This window comes from Vicugna pacos, chromosome 18 (assembly GCF_048564905.1).
Source record: "Vicugna pacos chromosome 18, VicPac4, whole genome shotgun sequence".
NCBI lineage: Eukaryota > Metazoa > Chordata > Mammalia > Artiodactyla > Camelidae > Vicugna > Vicugna pacos.
The window spans coordinates 18,731,572-18,748,729 of NC_133004.1; the positions used below are offsets into that span (position 1 = coordinate 18,731,572).

A 17,158-nucleotide genomic window follows, 5' to 3' on the forward strand; every position below is an offset into this window, starting at 1 on the left:
GACACGTGTGTGGTTGAGCAGCATGTCTTACAGTAGCAAGAGCTGGAGCCAACTGATGCCCCAGGGAGGGGCAGGCCAACCGTGGAGCACGTAAAAGAAGTCTGTTCTCCCTTCCCAGTACAGACAGAAGTCTAAGCTGCATGCTAAACTGAGGGAGTAAGGGCAAATCATGCAGGCAGTGTGTCCCCACTGTGAAAGGGAGAAAGCCAGCCAGGTCTGCCCACACGGACCTTCAGCTTGTGAAGGTGACACATGGTACGTGGCTGCCTGGCACACGCATCCCGCCTCCAGGAAGGGAACCCGGTAGGGGTGCAGCGGGAAGAAACTTGACGCATTGACTTTCAGACTCGAAGGACAGGTGACCTTTCCAAAAGCACGAGTTTTTAAAAAAAAAAGAGAAAAAGGAAAATTACCAAAGCGTCATAGTGATTATCACTGGCTGTGGGATTATAGATGATTTTATTTCCTTTATACTTTTCTACATTTCCTAATAGTCTATTATAAACTCATGATTGGTGAAATCAGAGAAGATACTAACATAAAAAAAGGAAAGGATCTGGAAAACCCATCACGTCCATAGCTCTCAGATCAGGCCCCTCTCCAGCAGGGAGTGCAGGTCCACCTGGACGGACAGAGTGAAGCCCTGAGAAGGCCGGGGCAGGGGAGGCGAGAGAATGTGGAAAAGAAAGAGCGGACGAAAGAGGCCTGCACCTGCTCACCTGTGCAACGTCTGTCCAGCTATGTGCCTAGTGTTGCAAGGTCCCCTCAGCCGTGAATGGCCCCTAGTGAATCCCCAGGCCAGGTGCAAGGAAGGGCAGAGGGCCAGGCCGGCTGTCACTTGGGCCACAGCCCCCAACCCTATCCCTGCCATGTACCCAGGGAGCAATGGTCAGAGCTACACGGACAACTCTTAAAAAGAAAAGACGTGCTCTGCTTGTCCAAGTTTAGAGTTGGTGCTGAGCCACTAATACAAACAGGACCATGAGGTGCCCACTTGTCTCTAACGCCCACTGTCCTCACACGCTCAGGTCCCCAAACCCCCAAGATCCCAGAGCAGGGGGAGCAGGGCCAACCCCAGCTTCACCCTGAGCCTCAGTTTGCTCAAGGGTGAAGTGGTGACAGTGACACAAGCTGAATGAAGGTGGACTTGGGACAGGGCACGACCTCACACTCACCTCCCCTTGCAATGCAGGCTTCAGAAGCACTTTCAGGCTCCCGTGTATAACTTTACACAGGTTCCTTTTCTGGTTAAAGAGAGGCCCAAAGGTGACAACCCCAGCCAGGCACACACCACTCAGCAAGGGGCTGGCAGGTCCCCGTCCTCTCCCCAACCTCAGGGCACAACAGGAACACATCACCCAGTAAGGGGAGTCCCACTGGCCAACAGCACTCAGGTAGCGAGACCCAGGACTGAGGCCCAGTAGGAGGAGGTACACCTGTCTCACCTGTCGTAAGCCTCCTTGAGGTCCCTGGCCAGCTTGCACTTGGGCAGGATGTGGTGGAATGGGGACTGAGGACCATCATTTGCTGTAAGAGTTGTAACACAGAAAGATTCAGAACCTGCACAGCAAGGAAGCTTGCAGAGTCTGGAAGGGAAAACACCTTTAAAAACAAGTTTAACTTAAAAAAAAATTTTAAGTGACTTTAAACCAAACATCAGGACCTTTCCCACTGATCAGCTGGACCATCTCTGTGTAGAATATTTGTACTCATCTATCACTACTGGGCCCACCTGACCCTGGAGCCACAGGCACCGCAAGGACAAACCATTTCACCAGCCACCCTGAAGCTCCTCCCACAGGCAACAGACCCACTTCTGCCTCAGGACCAAGTACCTCACCCACTCCTTCCCTCGCACACTGATGCTAATGCAGTTTACTTCTATGATACAGAGTCTTTCATTCATCTTTTCTAATAAATTATCTAAACAAAAAAAAATACAGACTTAAACTGAACTTTTAAAAATTTCCTGTGAAAAAGTCACCAACATAAAAGAGAATGTTTTAAAAAAACAAAACTTCTAGATTGTTATTAATTAGCACATCAATGGCCAAAACAGAAATATAGTCCACATTTTGACAACTGAGTGTCAAACATCAAAAGCAAATTTTTACTGAAAATGCAGATTGGGTTAGTTCACGTGTTGTGATCACTGCTTTTACTTATTGGTAACATTAGACTGGTTCACCTCAGACCTGTTCCTAGTTTTCTCTTTCATTAGAGGTGCTGACCTGAGAAGACAGAGGCGGAGAGTCTGTTATGGGGAGGGGGTCCCTCTGTGCTCTGACGTGTTTATAGTGTGATCAACAAAAATTATCTTTAATAATTGGTTGGTCAATAGCTCAATTAGGTCTCCCCTCAATTTAGCTGAAAGCAAACAACTGGAAACAGCCCACCTCCTTGATCTTCCCACTGGCCCCTCTGCATGCCCTCCTGCCCCAGGGAAACATCCAGCAGCCCCAGGGCCGGAGCCATCGTGCAGCGGTCTGTGGAGGCAGGACGACTTGGGTTGGGAAACTACTGCGGGAACATCAGTTCCGGAACATGGGTCTTCAGCTGTGTCCTGTGGGAGCATGAAGATGGTTCAACCTCCCAGTGCCTTGGCCCGCACTCACCATCAGCCATGGTGGACACCTCATCCTGCAGCGCGAGGATCAGCTTGGCCTCCCGCGTGAGGTACTGGCAGCGGCGCTCCTCGTGCTGCAGCACGGTGGCGATGCGTCGGGAGAGGTTGTGCAAACAGTTTATCACTGACGGGTCAGCATTGGCCTGTGGGAGATGCACGCAGGGGGCACACACAGCAACTTGAACCGTGGAAGACTCCCTCTCCCTCCTCTTCCCCAGGCCCCTCCAGGAGCCACCACTGTCACCAGTCCCCAGAAATGCTAGCCTGTCACATCCAACCTTGGGAACGGCTGCCTGGACAGCAGCACAGAGGGCTCCGTGGGACCCCATGGGGAAGGAGGGAGAACACAGGTATTCTGAACAGGCAGAGAAACGCCCCCGTGCTCGGAGCGCCATGCCAGGGCCAGCCAGGAAGGCATCTACTCAGGGCCTGGTAGGGGCAGCCCAGTGGCCACTACTCGCCTGCTGCTTGACCCTGGGTCACAGGTCCCAGCTGAGCGAGGATAACAGTGGCATCTCCCTCACCAATTATTAGTCAAGTGCTTAGGACAGAGCTCACTCAGAGCAAGGCCCCTGGCAGTGTCTGCAGTCACCAGTGCACTGCTGAGTGTTGGTGGACAAAACTGAGAACTGGGCCACACAGCCCACATTAAAACAGGGACACATGGTGTGAGAAACAGAAGCATCAGATAGACTGTTCAATAAGGACCTTCTGTCCTCAGGATCAGAAGCTCTTCGAGCAGAAGTGACCATGGCTAACAGAAGCCAACAGGCTCCAGGCACCACCACCCACCCCCAGCCCCCGGCCAAGCTCCCTCTGCACCCCTCTGCTGACTCTGGGACCTATCAGGGGCCACAGGCAGGCTGGGCTGGTGCATCCACCCAGGGCAAGGGTGGAGCAGAGGCAGATAACCGGCCCACCATGACTCAGCACTCCAGCAGGCCACAGGGACGCTGAGTCACCCTGCTGGTGCAGGTGGGAGGAGGGACGGGTGGTGCAGATTAGAACCCCGGGTGCTGCCTCCCCTCCTGCTTATCTGGCAGGCAGGGCCCAGCCCACAGACTGTCCACAGCCAGACCTCTGGGCCAAAACCTGACCTTGACTCAGAACACCTGCATCACCTGGAGCTGAAGACACATTCTAAACACCCAGCAGATCTCACGTTCACAGGCAGAACTCACACCTGGAAGCACACCTGTGCTGGGGAGAGGCCTGAGCGCTGACTCCATGCCATGCCCATAATGGGCAGTAGCCCTGCCCCTACACACCAAGGAGAGGTTCTCAACAGTGCCCCCAGAAGGTCACAGGACTGGAGGGTCTGGGTTACAGGGTATATACAATGGCCTCAAAACAAAATTTTTCCAGTTTTGGATTTTAGAAGAATCTTTGTAAAAGTCCTCTCACCAGCAAAGCAGAGGGAGGAGAATGATCTGTGATGTGATTATTCCCTTGAAGCGGTAATCCAGTCACTCCAGAGAGCCTGGCCCTCTATCAGAGGTCTGAGTGGCTGGGGCATGACTGTGTCCCAAGTAAGACACCCGGGCCCACTCGCTCACAGTCCTGGACAAGCAAGGCCAAGCCAGACGACCTGCACTGACCAAGGCTGCCCAGGTGTCCCAAGTGGCTGCACAGGACAGGCACCGCTCAGGGTGCCCACAGAACCTGGGCTACATGTGGTCACGCTGAGAAAGTGACCATCTAGGATGTACCAGCCCTGAGTGGAAGCTCTGAGAAACACCCCACTCTCCCTGCACAGGATGTGAAGCAGCATGAAGTGCAGGGCATCACCTGTGAGACCTTCTCACCCCTTAACACTCGTCCCCAAATACAGTCAGGCCTCCAGAGCTCAAACCCAGTTTGCAGGAAACACAGGGACATGGAGCAAGTCTGACTGCACACTGAGATGGGTCAGACCGTGGACCACTCCATGGGACAGAGGAGGACAGCATCCCAGAAGGCAGGGCCTGAGACACAACCCGTCAAGCTCGTGTGAGTTGGGCCTCATGCCGGTTCAGACAGGCCAACTGGAAAAGCGCTGTGGCACATGGGGAACTTCAGTGGGCCAGGTGCTAGATGCCAATTTATGGTAAGTTTTGTCAGGTGTGATATAAAATAAATGTCCACACTTCTACAGAGATCCCTTCTGAAGTGTGCAGGAGTGAACAGACATGAGGTCTGAGACTTGAAATACTGGAGCAACGAGGTTGGGAGCAGATGGAGCCAGGGTGCAAAGGTGGCAGGTGTGGGACCTCAGAGACAGTGCACAAGGGCTAGCAATCTACTGTCATTGGTGGGGTGTGTTTAAGGCATTTCAAAGTAAAAACAGTGTACATTTTTACATGACTACTGAAAAGAAGAATAAAAAACTTCTCCACCCTTTACGTTATTTAAAATCTCTCCCCTGCCTGACATATGGCCTGTGTGATCTGAAGTCTACTGCTTCAAAGTGGCTCCTCCTGGTTCCAGCCGCACCCCTACTTCTCATCTTTTAATGGCCACAGGAAATGCCAGGATATAATGACCACCACCTTGTCCAATTGTTCCCCAACCACCAGGTACCAGGATTATTTCCAGCCTACTTCTTAGTATAAAAATCTTTGTACAACTTTAATATCTGCCTGTCTCCTTGATTGTCCTGTCCAAGGATGTCAGACATGCTGCTCTCACACAGAGCTCCCCAGAGACAAGGGCCTGCTGCTCTCAGCCCATCCCACAGGGGCTGTCAGCGCTGACAGAAGGGACAGTGCTGGTCATGGTTTTGGCTTGTGTGTTCCTAACTAAGTCCTCTGTGTGGGTATCTGGATTGTGTGATGATGTGAGCAATGAAAGGATTCCATGAAAATGCAGACACTGTAAAAGTGCACTGAGCAGAAAGCAAACCTCTCCTCTGGGCTCCTCAGCCCAGGGACAGCCACCATGAACAGATCATTCTCTTTTTACTCACAGCTCTTTATTTACCAAAAAGGGGGGCAGTTTTAAAAATGAAGCTCCATGCAGAATGGAGAAAGCCCCATTTAGGAGCTTTTCCCTCACGTTATTTTAATTCTGAACCGTTCAAGAGAGAACATCTCCACACCAAAACAGCCTGGGTGGGAAAAAGCACTGAGACGGAGCCCAGCATCTGATGCCACCGGTTCCCTTCCTGCCCGGGCTCACTTCTGCCATCCCGAAGGTTCCAGAGCACACAGTTCCTCATCACCGAGACCTGTCACTTCCTCGCTGACACTTCTGTACAAAAGCCGTCACGCAGATTACGTGTGCCCAGCCAGAAAGGTCTACTGGATCCTGTGGTGAAAACTGATAGTGGGGCGCTTCTGAGGAATGCTGCTATCTAACAGCACTGAATGTAAGTTTCCTTAATTTCAAAGTCCCTCCACAAGATAAGCCAGTCCTTACCCAGGGGTGCTTTTTATGTTTTTTGGATTCCTTGTATTTTGACAGCTTTACTGAAAAGAAATTTCCTGTACCTAGTAAAAACACAACTGCAGAAAGGGCTGAGAACTGTTTTAAGAAAACAATTAGGCTTAATTATAAAACAACAGAACATAACAAGTGCTGGCAAGGATGTGGAGAAACTGGAAGCCTCATGCAAAGCAGGGGAGACACAGATGGGAGATGGTGCAGCTGCTATGGAGCAGCCTGCTGGTTCGCCCAAAGGTTAAACACAGAGTTTCCCCGTGATCCAGCAACTCCACTCCTAGGTGTCCACCCAAGGGAAGTGAAAACACGTGTCCACACAACACTATACACAAATGTCCTTAACATCATTGTCCTTAATAGCCAAAAGTCTACCAACAGACGAATGGATAAACCAAGTGTGCTCTATCTGTACAACGGAATATGACTGGGCCATAAAAAGGAATCAAGTACTGATACACATTACAACATGGATGAATCTCAAAATCATGTTAAGTGAGAAGCCAAACACCAAAGGTCACATATTATAGGACCCTATTTATATGAAATATGCAGAATAAGTAAATTCATGGAAAGAGAAAGCAGACTGGTAGTTTCCAGGGGCTGAGGGAGGGGAGAGAATGGTGAGTAACTAGTCTCCTTCTGGGGCAGTGAAAACTAGATAGTTGTGATGGTTACACAGCATTGGTACCAGAGGCCACCAAAATATCACTCTAAAATGGTTAAAATGATAAATTTTATGCTATGCATATTTTATTTTTTTTTAAAAAAAGAGGGAAACAATGAGGGTAGATTCTTTCAGAGCCCCAGGAGGGGTCAGTGCCCCAGGAGGGGCTAGAGCCGTGCCCACAGTGGTCTGAGATCTGAGTCTAAGACACAGTCCCAGGAAATGAGCTGCTACCCTTCCCCCTCCTCCCACTCCTCCTCCCAGGCCCTCCTCCCTGATCTGCCCATGCCCTTCAACCATTTCACACTCACCCTAAGTGCAAACACCACATTGAAAAGAATCATGGTGGGAGCTTCCCTCTTTGGAGACGGGTCTGTCTTGGAGACCTGAGAAAGAGGCACAGTTCTAATGAATGAGTCACCATGGCCCAAGAAAAGCAACATAGAGCTATTCTACTTCAGGTGGGGAAAATGTTCCAGAATACAGCAGAACCAGAGAAACAGAGAGCCCAGCCCAAGCGTCTTTGAGAAATGGCCAGCGCCTCTGTATAGGGAAATGCTGGTGGCATGGACAGTCACAGTGGAGAAAAGAGTAGGAAGGTCAGAGCTATGACCCGAAGTGACCAGACTGCTCAGGTCACCTAGAGTGAGCTGAGCGAGATGCCCAAAGGAGAAGGGATGGAGAGGGGCTCACGTGGATGAATGCTTCCTGCCCAGACCCTCCCTTCCCCCCCCCGCCACCTTGCGTCCACCTAAGTCCTTCCAGGCCACCTCTGCTCCCACCCAGCAGACACACAGGACTGCCAGCCAGCCCAGGCCTGAAACACCAAGCTGCCTGCAAATGTTGCCACCAGGGGGCACAGGAGTCTTGGGCCCACTCCCCCTAGACCACCCCCACAAGACCTATCACCACCCTTGTCCCTCCAGGAGGTTCTGCAGGTGAAGACTGTCAGCAGGCTGCTAAAGCTCCCCCACTACCCACAGGCCATCAGTAGGGCTGAGCCTTGTCTGAGCAGAGAGGCTGCTACCACATGGCTGGGTACCCAGCCATGGCCCCTCTCCGGGCATCTCCAGCTGTCTCAGAAGCTCCTCGTACATACGGGCTGAGCCATGAGGAGGATCTGAGGAACATATCACAGACTCTCACGCCATTTCTGAATCAGATAAGTGGAGTTAAATCTTACGCTGTCACATCAAAATCCTTCAGAACCTAAGTGACGCTGTCGCTGATTCCACTTGTATTCAAAGGACTGGCAAATTCCCTTGGGTAACCGTATTCAGACTTTACCAGAGAATGCATATAGCAGGTTTAGCACAACAGGAAGAGCTAAGTTAGTAATAATATTGACTATGGTATCATTTAATAGGTGAGAAGAAATGCTTACATTACTCTGATAAACTCTGCTGAACTCATTCTCCCGGCCTCCCCCATCAAAACTGGCATCCTCTATGTAAAAGGGAAGGCCACAGTCAGTAGAAATGCAGACTGCAAACAGCCCACGCTAAGGGCAGAGCCTGAGACCCCAGGGTGAGGATGCCCACCTCCTCCTCTGCTGGACCCTACGGGCCTATGAGGATGTGTGGCTGGGCAAGTGCCGGATGGGGTCTGCTGCAGGGGGCTGCCTTCCCCAGAGCCCGTGTGCCCACCTGGGGTGAGCCCCAGCTCTGGGAGGGCCATACCTGCCCCAGAGCGTGCTGCAGCAGCGTTGGGTGCCCAACAAAACGCACGTTATCAATCTTCAGTTCGAACTTCTGGCCACACATTTCAGACTTGGTTGCCAAGATTGTCGCCAGAATGACATCTGAAAACCTTCAAATTAAAAAAATGGAGAATAGAAGTAAGTTAACCAAGTGCCATCGCTGACCTTGAGGGTGAGGGGGTCTCAGCACACAGCAGCTGTATGGGAGGGGGCTCTGCCCCCACCGCTGACCTGGAAGCTTTCATCAGCCGCCCCTCTGAAGCAATCCCCGCAAGCAGGGACACCGCAAGCAGGGACACAGAACCACCAGAATTGCAAGGTGAAAGGCATGAGCAGCTCCGATGGGATACGCTGTCAGTTCTGGGCATGCTCCAGGAAACGCAGGAAGGAGTGAGGTGCAGTTTGCTTCGAGAAGAGGAACAGCAGCTGGAGCTGCACTGCCCCAGGGGCCCTCGTTAAGGCTTACAGGCATGGCAGCCTCTCCCAACTGGCCCAGGACCCCCACCCCTCAGGACTGTATGAAGGCCGAGGGGACAGCACTAATGACTCCCCTCACAGCATGGCTGCCCCGTCTCTCCCTCATCCTGAACACTTAAACCTTCCAGTATTTATTAGGGAATAAACTTCTAAGATGCACAAGATTGAAGATCCACTGACTGATGTGGACATAGGGATGCACAGGACTGGACACCACGGAGGAGGAGGAATGGCCGGGGTGTGTGTAAGAGCAGATTTGGATATGATCCCTCTAAAACTGCCGGGTCACCCCTCTTCCAGGTGCATCTGCACATTCACATCTCCTTCCTGCCCATGAGGATCTGGATAAGAGAGTCACCACAGGGAGGAGAGTGCAGTCACTCTTATCTCAGAGCCCAGGCTGGGGCGGGGGGTGCGGGTCCACTCCAGAAACACTGATGCACCCAGTCTAATCTGGAGCCAGAAGGCAGACAAGTCCTGTGCTCATTTCTCCACCTGGGGAAGCATTTCCAACATCCAGGTTGGAGGGCACACTGAGCTGGGCAGGGGGTTCCAGCTCCCCCAGGGCCATACTCTGCCCCTGGTCAGGGAGACTCCAACAGTTCTGAAAAGGCTGTGGGGGACAAACACTCAGGATGAGTCCTGGGCCTTCCTGAGGGGCTTTGGTGAATCAGGCACCACACCAGACACTTCTCTCAGGAGAACCTCACTCTGGGGGAAGGCAGGCAAGCTCCAGAACCTCCATCTTCCGGAGAAAAGGGAAGGTCTGCTGCCAATCTTCAAGTCAACTCTGAGACAGCACAAGCCTTGGGATAAAGGGATCTAGGAAGGAGCCATGCACTCTGGGCTTCTGGCACATGGCAGGGCTCATACCCAATGCAGGAGGGACCTGGAGCCCCTGCAGCAGGAGCCGAGGCACACTCAACCAACACAAGACAAAATAAAATATAGACAAGCAGAGGTGGCACTTCCTAAGCCTCCCCCCACCAGCAGGCAGGGATCTGCTAAGATCTGCTAAGGCCCAGGATGGGGGTCACGCTGGTGTCCAGCCTTCCTTCAGGACCAACATGGTCCTCTAGATGTACAAGATCGCCCTGTGGCCCCACACAAAGGGTTTGGTCAGAGTGGGCTGCCTTGCCTCTCACACAGTCAGGACTGCAGCCACACCTTCCCACACTGATGTCATCAGAGACATTCTGGGAAATGTGAGGCCCGCAGCCTGAGCCCCTGGCCTCCCATGGTGCGTTTCTCCTTCCCTGGAATACTGCTCTCCAGAGTGATTAAATCAGAGATGGAAGATTCCAGTGTCTCAGACCAGAAGCGTTGTATGCTTTCTTTGAAAACTCTCAGTGGCTCACTCTGCCCTGCAATCCTGTCTGAGGGCACAGTGATGGGGAGGGAGGGCCCAGGGTGATGGAGCCCTAACACAGGCTGCTGCCCCAGCAACTGGTCCAGTGCCCACAGTCACCATCCTGTTGTAACAAACAGCACTCTACTCTGCCACCCAGTGACTCAGGGACATAAAGATAACAGAGAGAAAAACAACCTCCCACCACCCAAGAGAGTTCACTTTTCCCTGTGATATCCCAAAATCTCCACTAAAAACCTCTGCTCTGATGGGCCTGAGCCTGGCCCTTGGCCACCAGTCCAGGAACCTAAGTGGGCTAGGGGATGGGTCCTGAGATTCAGAGGCCCGCAGCTGTGGCCAAGTTCATGTCTATAAATGTCCAAATCCAAAGGCACCCGTCCAAGAGCCCAATAAAAAGTGCTTCCCTACTTGAGTCCAGAGAGGTCAGGGTCTGTGAGGGCCAACCAGAACGCCCTGCACTGTTCAAGGTAAGAGCCACACTGCCCTAAGTGGCCACTCGGGGAGGGCCCACTGCCACTTTGCATTGTCTGAGCAAGTCTGGCCCACACAGAAATTCACTCACCAGAGCTTAGTATTACATAGTTATGATAAAAAAAAAAACACTTGAGTGGCTTTATACTTTAGTATCTGCTGACACAACACACACAAAGACACAGAGTTATACCATGAGATTTGCTGTTGGGGACATCACTGCTATAAATAGCAAACTGAAACAAAAACAAGTGACAACATTTGTTTGTTGTTTCCAAAATTTACAAAAATCCTTTTCCCTTGTTTTAATGGTGAAAGGCTTGGTAAATACACAATAAAATAGCTGTTACAACAACTAACAATCCTGGAATAACTTAGAGATTTAAAAAAAGAACACGTTTAGGAAGATGAACCAGCCTGGCTGGAAAACAAGCCAAGACCTTCCATTCCCACTGAGACACTTAGGAATGGGGCTGGTTTAGCTAAAAAAAGAGGGGGAGGGACAGCACAGAAGGGAGTTCGACTCTGCTCATATCCCGCTCCCTCCCACCCTCGCCTAATTCTAGAGGCTCACAGATGCACTGGGCACCTGCAGCATCCAGGAGGGAAGCCCTGAGGACAGAAGGGTCTCGCCATATCCTTGCCCCCTGAAGAAGTGCCATATAAACCTCAGGGAGGGTCTTTGCCTCCGATGGGCTCACACAACAGCACCTAAGCCCAAGCATCACACTGAACACCCAGCCCTTGGGAGAGACCCCCACCAAAGCCCTCTGAGAAATGAAGGCAAGGAGCAATGATCAAGAGTCTCTCTTGGTGGGGCAGCAGCAACCCTGGTCCTGCCTGCTTACCACCTTCCTGGGGTGCTGCACTTGACTGGAGGAGGGGATTTGGGTGCATACCTGGTCCTGGTCCCAGAAGCCCCCAGTGCCAGCCAACCTATCCTGGCTCTCAGGTGACATGAAACAGCTAACTAACTCCAGTGGAGAAAGGGCAAGGGTTGGGGTAAGCCTGGGAACTCTAGGGGAACTGGGGCAGTGAGCTTGGAGCCAGAGCCTGTGTGCCTCGCTAGTCCTTCTCCAACACTGAGGGACTCAGGAGCTCAGCACCATACCAAGAAAGACACAGGAGGGAGCAGAAGTCGTGGTCTTGCCCTGCAGCCAACCACCCATTGACTGGAGCTCAGGCTCACTGAGATAGGAACAGAACCATCAAGACCAAACAAAAATACACTGATTCTAAAAGTCATTTTATTAACACAGCACTAAGGTCTGGCAGAAGTACCATCATTCGGCCTTAACTGCTAAGGTCAAGGCTAAGCCACTTACCAAACATTCCCCAAGTGTTAAGACTCACCACATAGTCTTCTCACTAAAGCTCAAATCTTCATGTTTGGACACTGGCTGGGCAAGAATGAGTCAGTTTCCAGAAGCCAGAGTGAGGATGGAAGACCTGGGTCAGAGCCCAGCACCACACGTACTAGATGAACGCCTGCACACAAGTATCGATCTTCTACTGAAACTGTGCCAACAAGATCAAATGTGGTCCCCACAGGTAAAGGCCTTGCTTATCAAAACCGCATGACGCCACTGAGCATCTCAGTCACGACTCCTGCAAGGCCAAGCTCCCAAAAGGAACGCAGCACCTTTTCTAAACTTGACTTTCAAGTCTCAGAGGAAATGGACAATTATCCATTTTCTTCTCTCCCTACTGAATTTTAGAAAAGGATTTAAAAAAATGTGGCAGTCGACTCTCATACCCTGAAACACATCACTGTGAAGATTCACCTCATAAAACTAGCCTGCTCTCTAAGCCAGTGCCTCCAAAATATCTTTCTATGTGATAGAAAGATTCTAAATCTGTAGCATTCACCACAGGAGCAACTGGTTACATGTGGTCACTGAGCACCTGAAATGTGGCTGCTGCAACTGAGGAACTCAATTTCTAATTTTATTCCATTTCAGTCCCATTCAATTTAAAGGCCACACCGGCCAGTGGCTCTAATGCCAAGCAGCACAGGTCTGCATCCTCACTGCTCTGAGGGGCCACCACTAAGCTCAGAGGTCATCTACCTGGCCTCTCAATGTGGCTTCAATCTGGCAAACTGACAAGCAGGAACATCCACTGGTTCCAGAAGAAAAGGCACCTTTGAGAATGACAGACAAGCAAGAGGAACAGCACTGCTCCAGGAAGACGTCTGGGCCGGGCCAGCTCGCGGTATCACCCTGCACCTCTGCAGTGTATGGTGGGGAGTGGGATCCTCAGGGCCACAATGTGCTAAAATCACCAGTAGAGTCATTCTTAAGTTGAACAAGAGTCTGAGGAGACCCAGCTCTCCTTGGGGAACAAGCCAATCTGTGACCCCAAGAGACCCGGAAGGTCTCAATCCCTCCCACAGTTTCTTTCCTTCACTGCGCTCAGCACTGAATGAACTCCCTAGAAATCACCTTCACAGTCACTTCATCATAAGCCTCTGGAACTGCAGGAACTGGTGTCGCCGGCCTCCACAGGACTCTTCCAAGAGTTCTTCCCAAGTCTTCAGCAGCCCAAGCCTCAAAACCAAAAAGGAGGCAGGCAGGTGGCCGGCCCTGCTCTAAACTGCCTGAGACACAGGTGGAGGACAGAACACGCTCACTGGGTCAGGAACAAATAAGAGTTTTCTCAATATTGCCAACTTTCAAGGACCAGACATCCACAGGGCTCTGTGTTGAACAGAATGATCCACGGGATGCCCGAAGCCCCCCACACCCCTGCCCTCTCCTGCCGGGCCCTCTGCCAAAACCCATTCCCCTCAAAGATAGTTACTGGTCATGCCAGAGGCCCCTGACATCCTTACAAAAAGGATAAAAACCACACAACGTTCAACATGGTGCCACATTAGGGCTGAGGGGAGCTGCACTAACACACTGCACAGCCAGACCCAGGGTAGGGGCCTCGACTCTGCTCCCATGGAAAGTAGGGCCACATCCATAACCTCACACAGGCCTCCGCTGTGTTCAGGGGGACCCAGAACAGGCAATTTACAATCTTTCCTCCTTCGTCTGGGCCTATGTTACCATTCACTAAGCTTTAAAATGAACATAGGAAGGCCGAGGTGGCCATTCCTGGTGGTGGCCATCCTGATAGCACTTCTCAGAGAGAAGCGGGAAGCACACACAGGAAGGCGAGGACCTGCCTTTCACCTGGGCCGAGAAGATCAAGGGTCAGAACAGCTCTGGCTCTTGGTCCACACCACCACCCGGACAGGCTGCGCGGCACCCAAGTACCTACATTTGACCTCTGGGCACGCGCATGAGGAATAAGGTCTGAGAACAGCACTGGGTCTGCTGTCCTCCATGTTTCTGGCCTCACCTGGTCTCCAACCTGCATTACCCACCACACAGCCCACAGCTGAAACATGGGACCGAATGACGCAGCAAGCCAGAGGCTGGCAACATCCCCCCAGCTTTGTGCTACCTGAAACACCCACAAATGGAAACAAAGAACACGGGGTTTCTCAGGGGAGAAAACAGCTGGGTCAACAGGAGGTGGGGCTGTGCCTGCCCTGGCGTGACTGCAGAGCCCGTACTTGGAGTCGCCGTCCTGGTCCTCTGCGTGGTCTCCGGTGCTGTTGACAGCGTATCTGCTACGAGGCTTACCTGAGAGAAGGCAAAAGGGGGAGAAAAGCTAAGAAAACAGGATCCATCCACATACAGGATGATTGCAGAAACACTAAAAGTGACGGTTTCTGGTGGAGAGGGTACAGCTCAGTGCTAGAGCACGTGTTTAGCATGCAGAAGGCCCTGGGTTCGATCCCCAGTACCTCAGTTTAAAAAAAATAGTGATGATTTCTAAACTGTGGTATATGCACACAATGGAATTATTATTCAGCCATTAAGAGGGATGATGTTGTGGATAGTACAATGTGGATAAACTTGAAAACATCACGCTAAGAAACCAGACACAAAAGGACAAACATTGCACTTATATGCAGTATTTACAACAGGCACAGAAACAGAAAGTAGATTAGCACTTACCAGAGGCTGAGGGCAGGGGAAACTGGGAGTTATTGCTTAATGTGTACAAGTTTCAGTTTGAGGCAATGAAAAATTTTGAAAATAGACAGTGGTGATGGGTGCACAATATAGCAAATTAATTATAGTGAATGTAATTAAAGCCACCAAATTGTACACTTAAAATGGTTAAAATGCAAATTTCATATTACTTGTTTTTATAACAAAAATTTTTTTAAATTATGGTTTCCAGTAAGTTGTGATAACATGGGAAATGCTTTGGCTACTAAGTTAAAAAAAAAGGGGGGGTTATATATAAACACACACACACACCCTCATCACTAGTGTATGATGGCAACTAGGTTGCAAAAAGCATAGGTAAAAGAACGAATTTTTAAACTTCCATATACCAACATCCTCCTGTACAAAACACAACCTGTTACCAGAGAAATAAAGTTTATAGACTTCAGGACGCAAGAGGCCCATGAAGACAACAAAATGCTAACAAGGGAGCTGAGAATGAAAAGGGGACAGACTGTTCCTGAACAAGAAGATTCAACATAAAGATGCCCTTTCTTCCTACTGAATCACCAGGTTTAATGTGGCCTCCAAAACACCGCCAATGGCCTGGAAGGGGCCTAATGCAGTCAATACTACTGTTTACAGGGAACGGTGAGCAGAACTGCCAGGGTGATTCGGAAGAAAAGCGACGAGGGACTGATCCGACTGTGTGGTGTAACGGGGTATGAAGTCACAGTAACCCACCAGTGTGGTGCCCACACACAGAAAGACAGAGCCTTGGGAGAGGCAAGAAAAGCCAAAAATAAGCTCAGATAAACATGGGAATTAAGTATGTGATAGAGGCCAGTGGAACTAACCAGCAGGAGCGAGGTGAATTACTCCCATCAGATGATGTCGGGTCTAGGAAGCCATATGGAAGAGAAAGTCATTTTGGCTCCTGAACCAGCCCTCTCCAGCCATGGGACCCATGTTCTCACCTCCTCCTTACCCACCACAGTGCCTGGTGCACAGGGCTCCAGGAGCCAATGGGGGCACACGAAACCCTCAGCAAGTGCCCAGAAAAGACCAGCTCCTGGTAGAAGCCTCCACCTCACACCAAAGTAAACACAGTTTAAAAACAAGACAATAAATGTTCCACAGGAAAACACCAGAGACTCTTTTTGTTAACACTCTTGGAGAGCAGGAGGCCTTTCTATGTATAACAAAACTCAGAAACCACAAAGGAAAAGACTGGAAATTTAACTCCACAAAAATCTAGGCTCAGAGGCAAACTGGCTAAGGGTATAAAGCTTTGTCACAAAAGTCTATTTTTATCCTAAATATATAAAAAGCTCTTTCAAACCTGTAAGGAAAAAAATCAAACAACCTAAGAGGAAATTAGGCAAAGGTTATGAATAGGTTGCTCACTAAAAAGGAAATCCAGATGGCTCTGAAAACAGGAAAACACAGTCAACCTCAATCGTAAGACAAATGCACATCAGAACTACTATCAGATACGATTTTTCACCTGTCTGATGAAAAAACATAGAAAAATCTAATCTATTAAAAATACACAGGGGGAAGGTCTGGCTCATTGGTAGAGTGTATGCCTAGCATGCATGAGGTTCAATCCCCAGTGCCTCCATTGAAATAAATAAATAAACCTAATTACCTCCCCCTCCAAAAAAAAAAAAATTAAAAAAAAAATACACATGCTCATTTTCCCTTGGATAAAACCATCTCATTTCTGGGAAATGATCCTACATTCTGCAGAATGAAAATATATACATAAAGGACATTCACACGGTATTAGACTGGAATCAACTTAAATGCTCAGTAGCAGAGGATTGGATGAGTAAATCATAGTGTGTTGCTCCCATGATTCTGATTATAACTCTGAATCTATAACCAAGATGTAAAGAGAAAATGAAAACAATACGGCAGAACAGTGTGTAGTGTATATTTGTGCTTAGAAAATAAAATAATGTGTGTGTATGTTTGTATTGACACAGAAGGTTCCAGAAAGAGCACAGGAAAATGGTAACTGCATCAGGCCCTACAAGGGGATGTGGGTGGCTGGGAGCCAATGATGGGAAATAACTTTTTCATAACCTAAACCCCTTTGTATCTTTAAAACTTTGTGCCATACTAAAAATTTTAAAGTGCTTTTTAAAATTCTACAAACTGCATATTCACGACAGTGAAAAGCTGCAAGTAACCTAAATCTCCAACCACAAGGAAACGGCATGTTGGTACCAACAAAGAGTGAGGATGATTTGTTTACTTGGTTGGAAAGTGCTCCAAGGCAGATTGTTCACTGGGAAAAAGAGCTACAGAAAATGCATCTATGTGAGGGTAAAATCCCAAAAGCAATACACTATTTTTCTATGGATACATATTTGGTGTCTCTGTACAGGAGGAACAACTACCAAAATAGGAAGGT

General features: G+C 49.9%; 1 protein-coding gene across 3 annotated transcripts in view; it reads right to left on the reverse strand.

The window, feature by feature from the left end:
- The window catches only part of NPRL3 (NPR3 like, GATOR1 complex subunit), a 32,364-nt gene that overhangs the window by 14,423 nt on the left and 783 nt on the right, over positions 1–17,158 (reverse strand). Inside the window, exons 2-6 of one of the 3 annotated variants that reach the window (XM_072942265.1) lie at positions 14,292–14,361; positions 8,357–8,519; positions 7,022–7,096; positions 2,616–2,769; positions 1,446–1,527 (exon numbers count right to left, since the gene is read on the reverse strand). In XM_072942265.1, the coding sequence (XP_072798366.1) occupies positions 1,446–1,527; positions 2,616–2,769; positions 7,022–7,096; positions 8,357–8,519; positions 14,292–14,361 (544 nt within the window). Of the gene's footprint in view, positions 1–1,445; positions 1,528–2,615; positions 2,770–7,021; positions 7,097–8,356; positions 8,520–14,266; positions 14,362–17,158 lie in introns of those variants that run through there. The other 2 variants (XM_006204218.4, XM_072942266.1) reach the window with 2 other exon arrangements.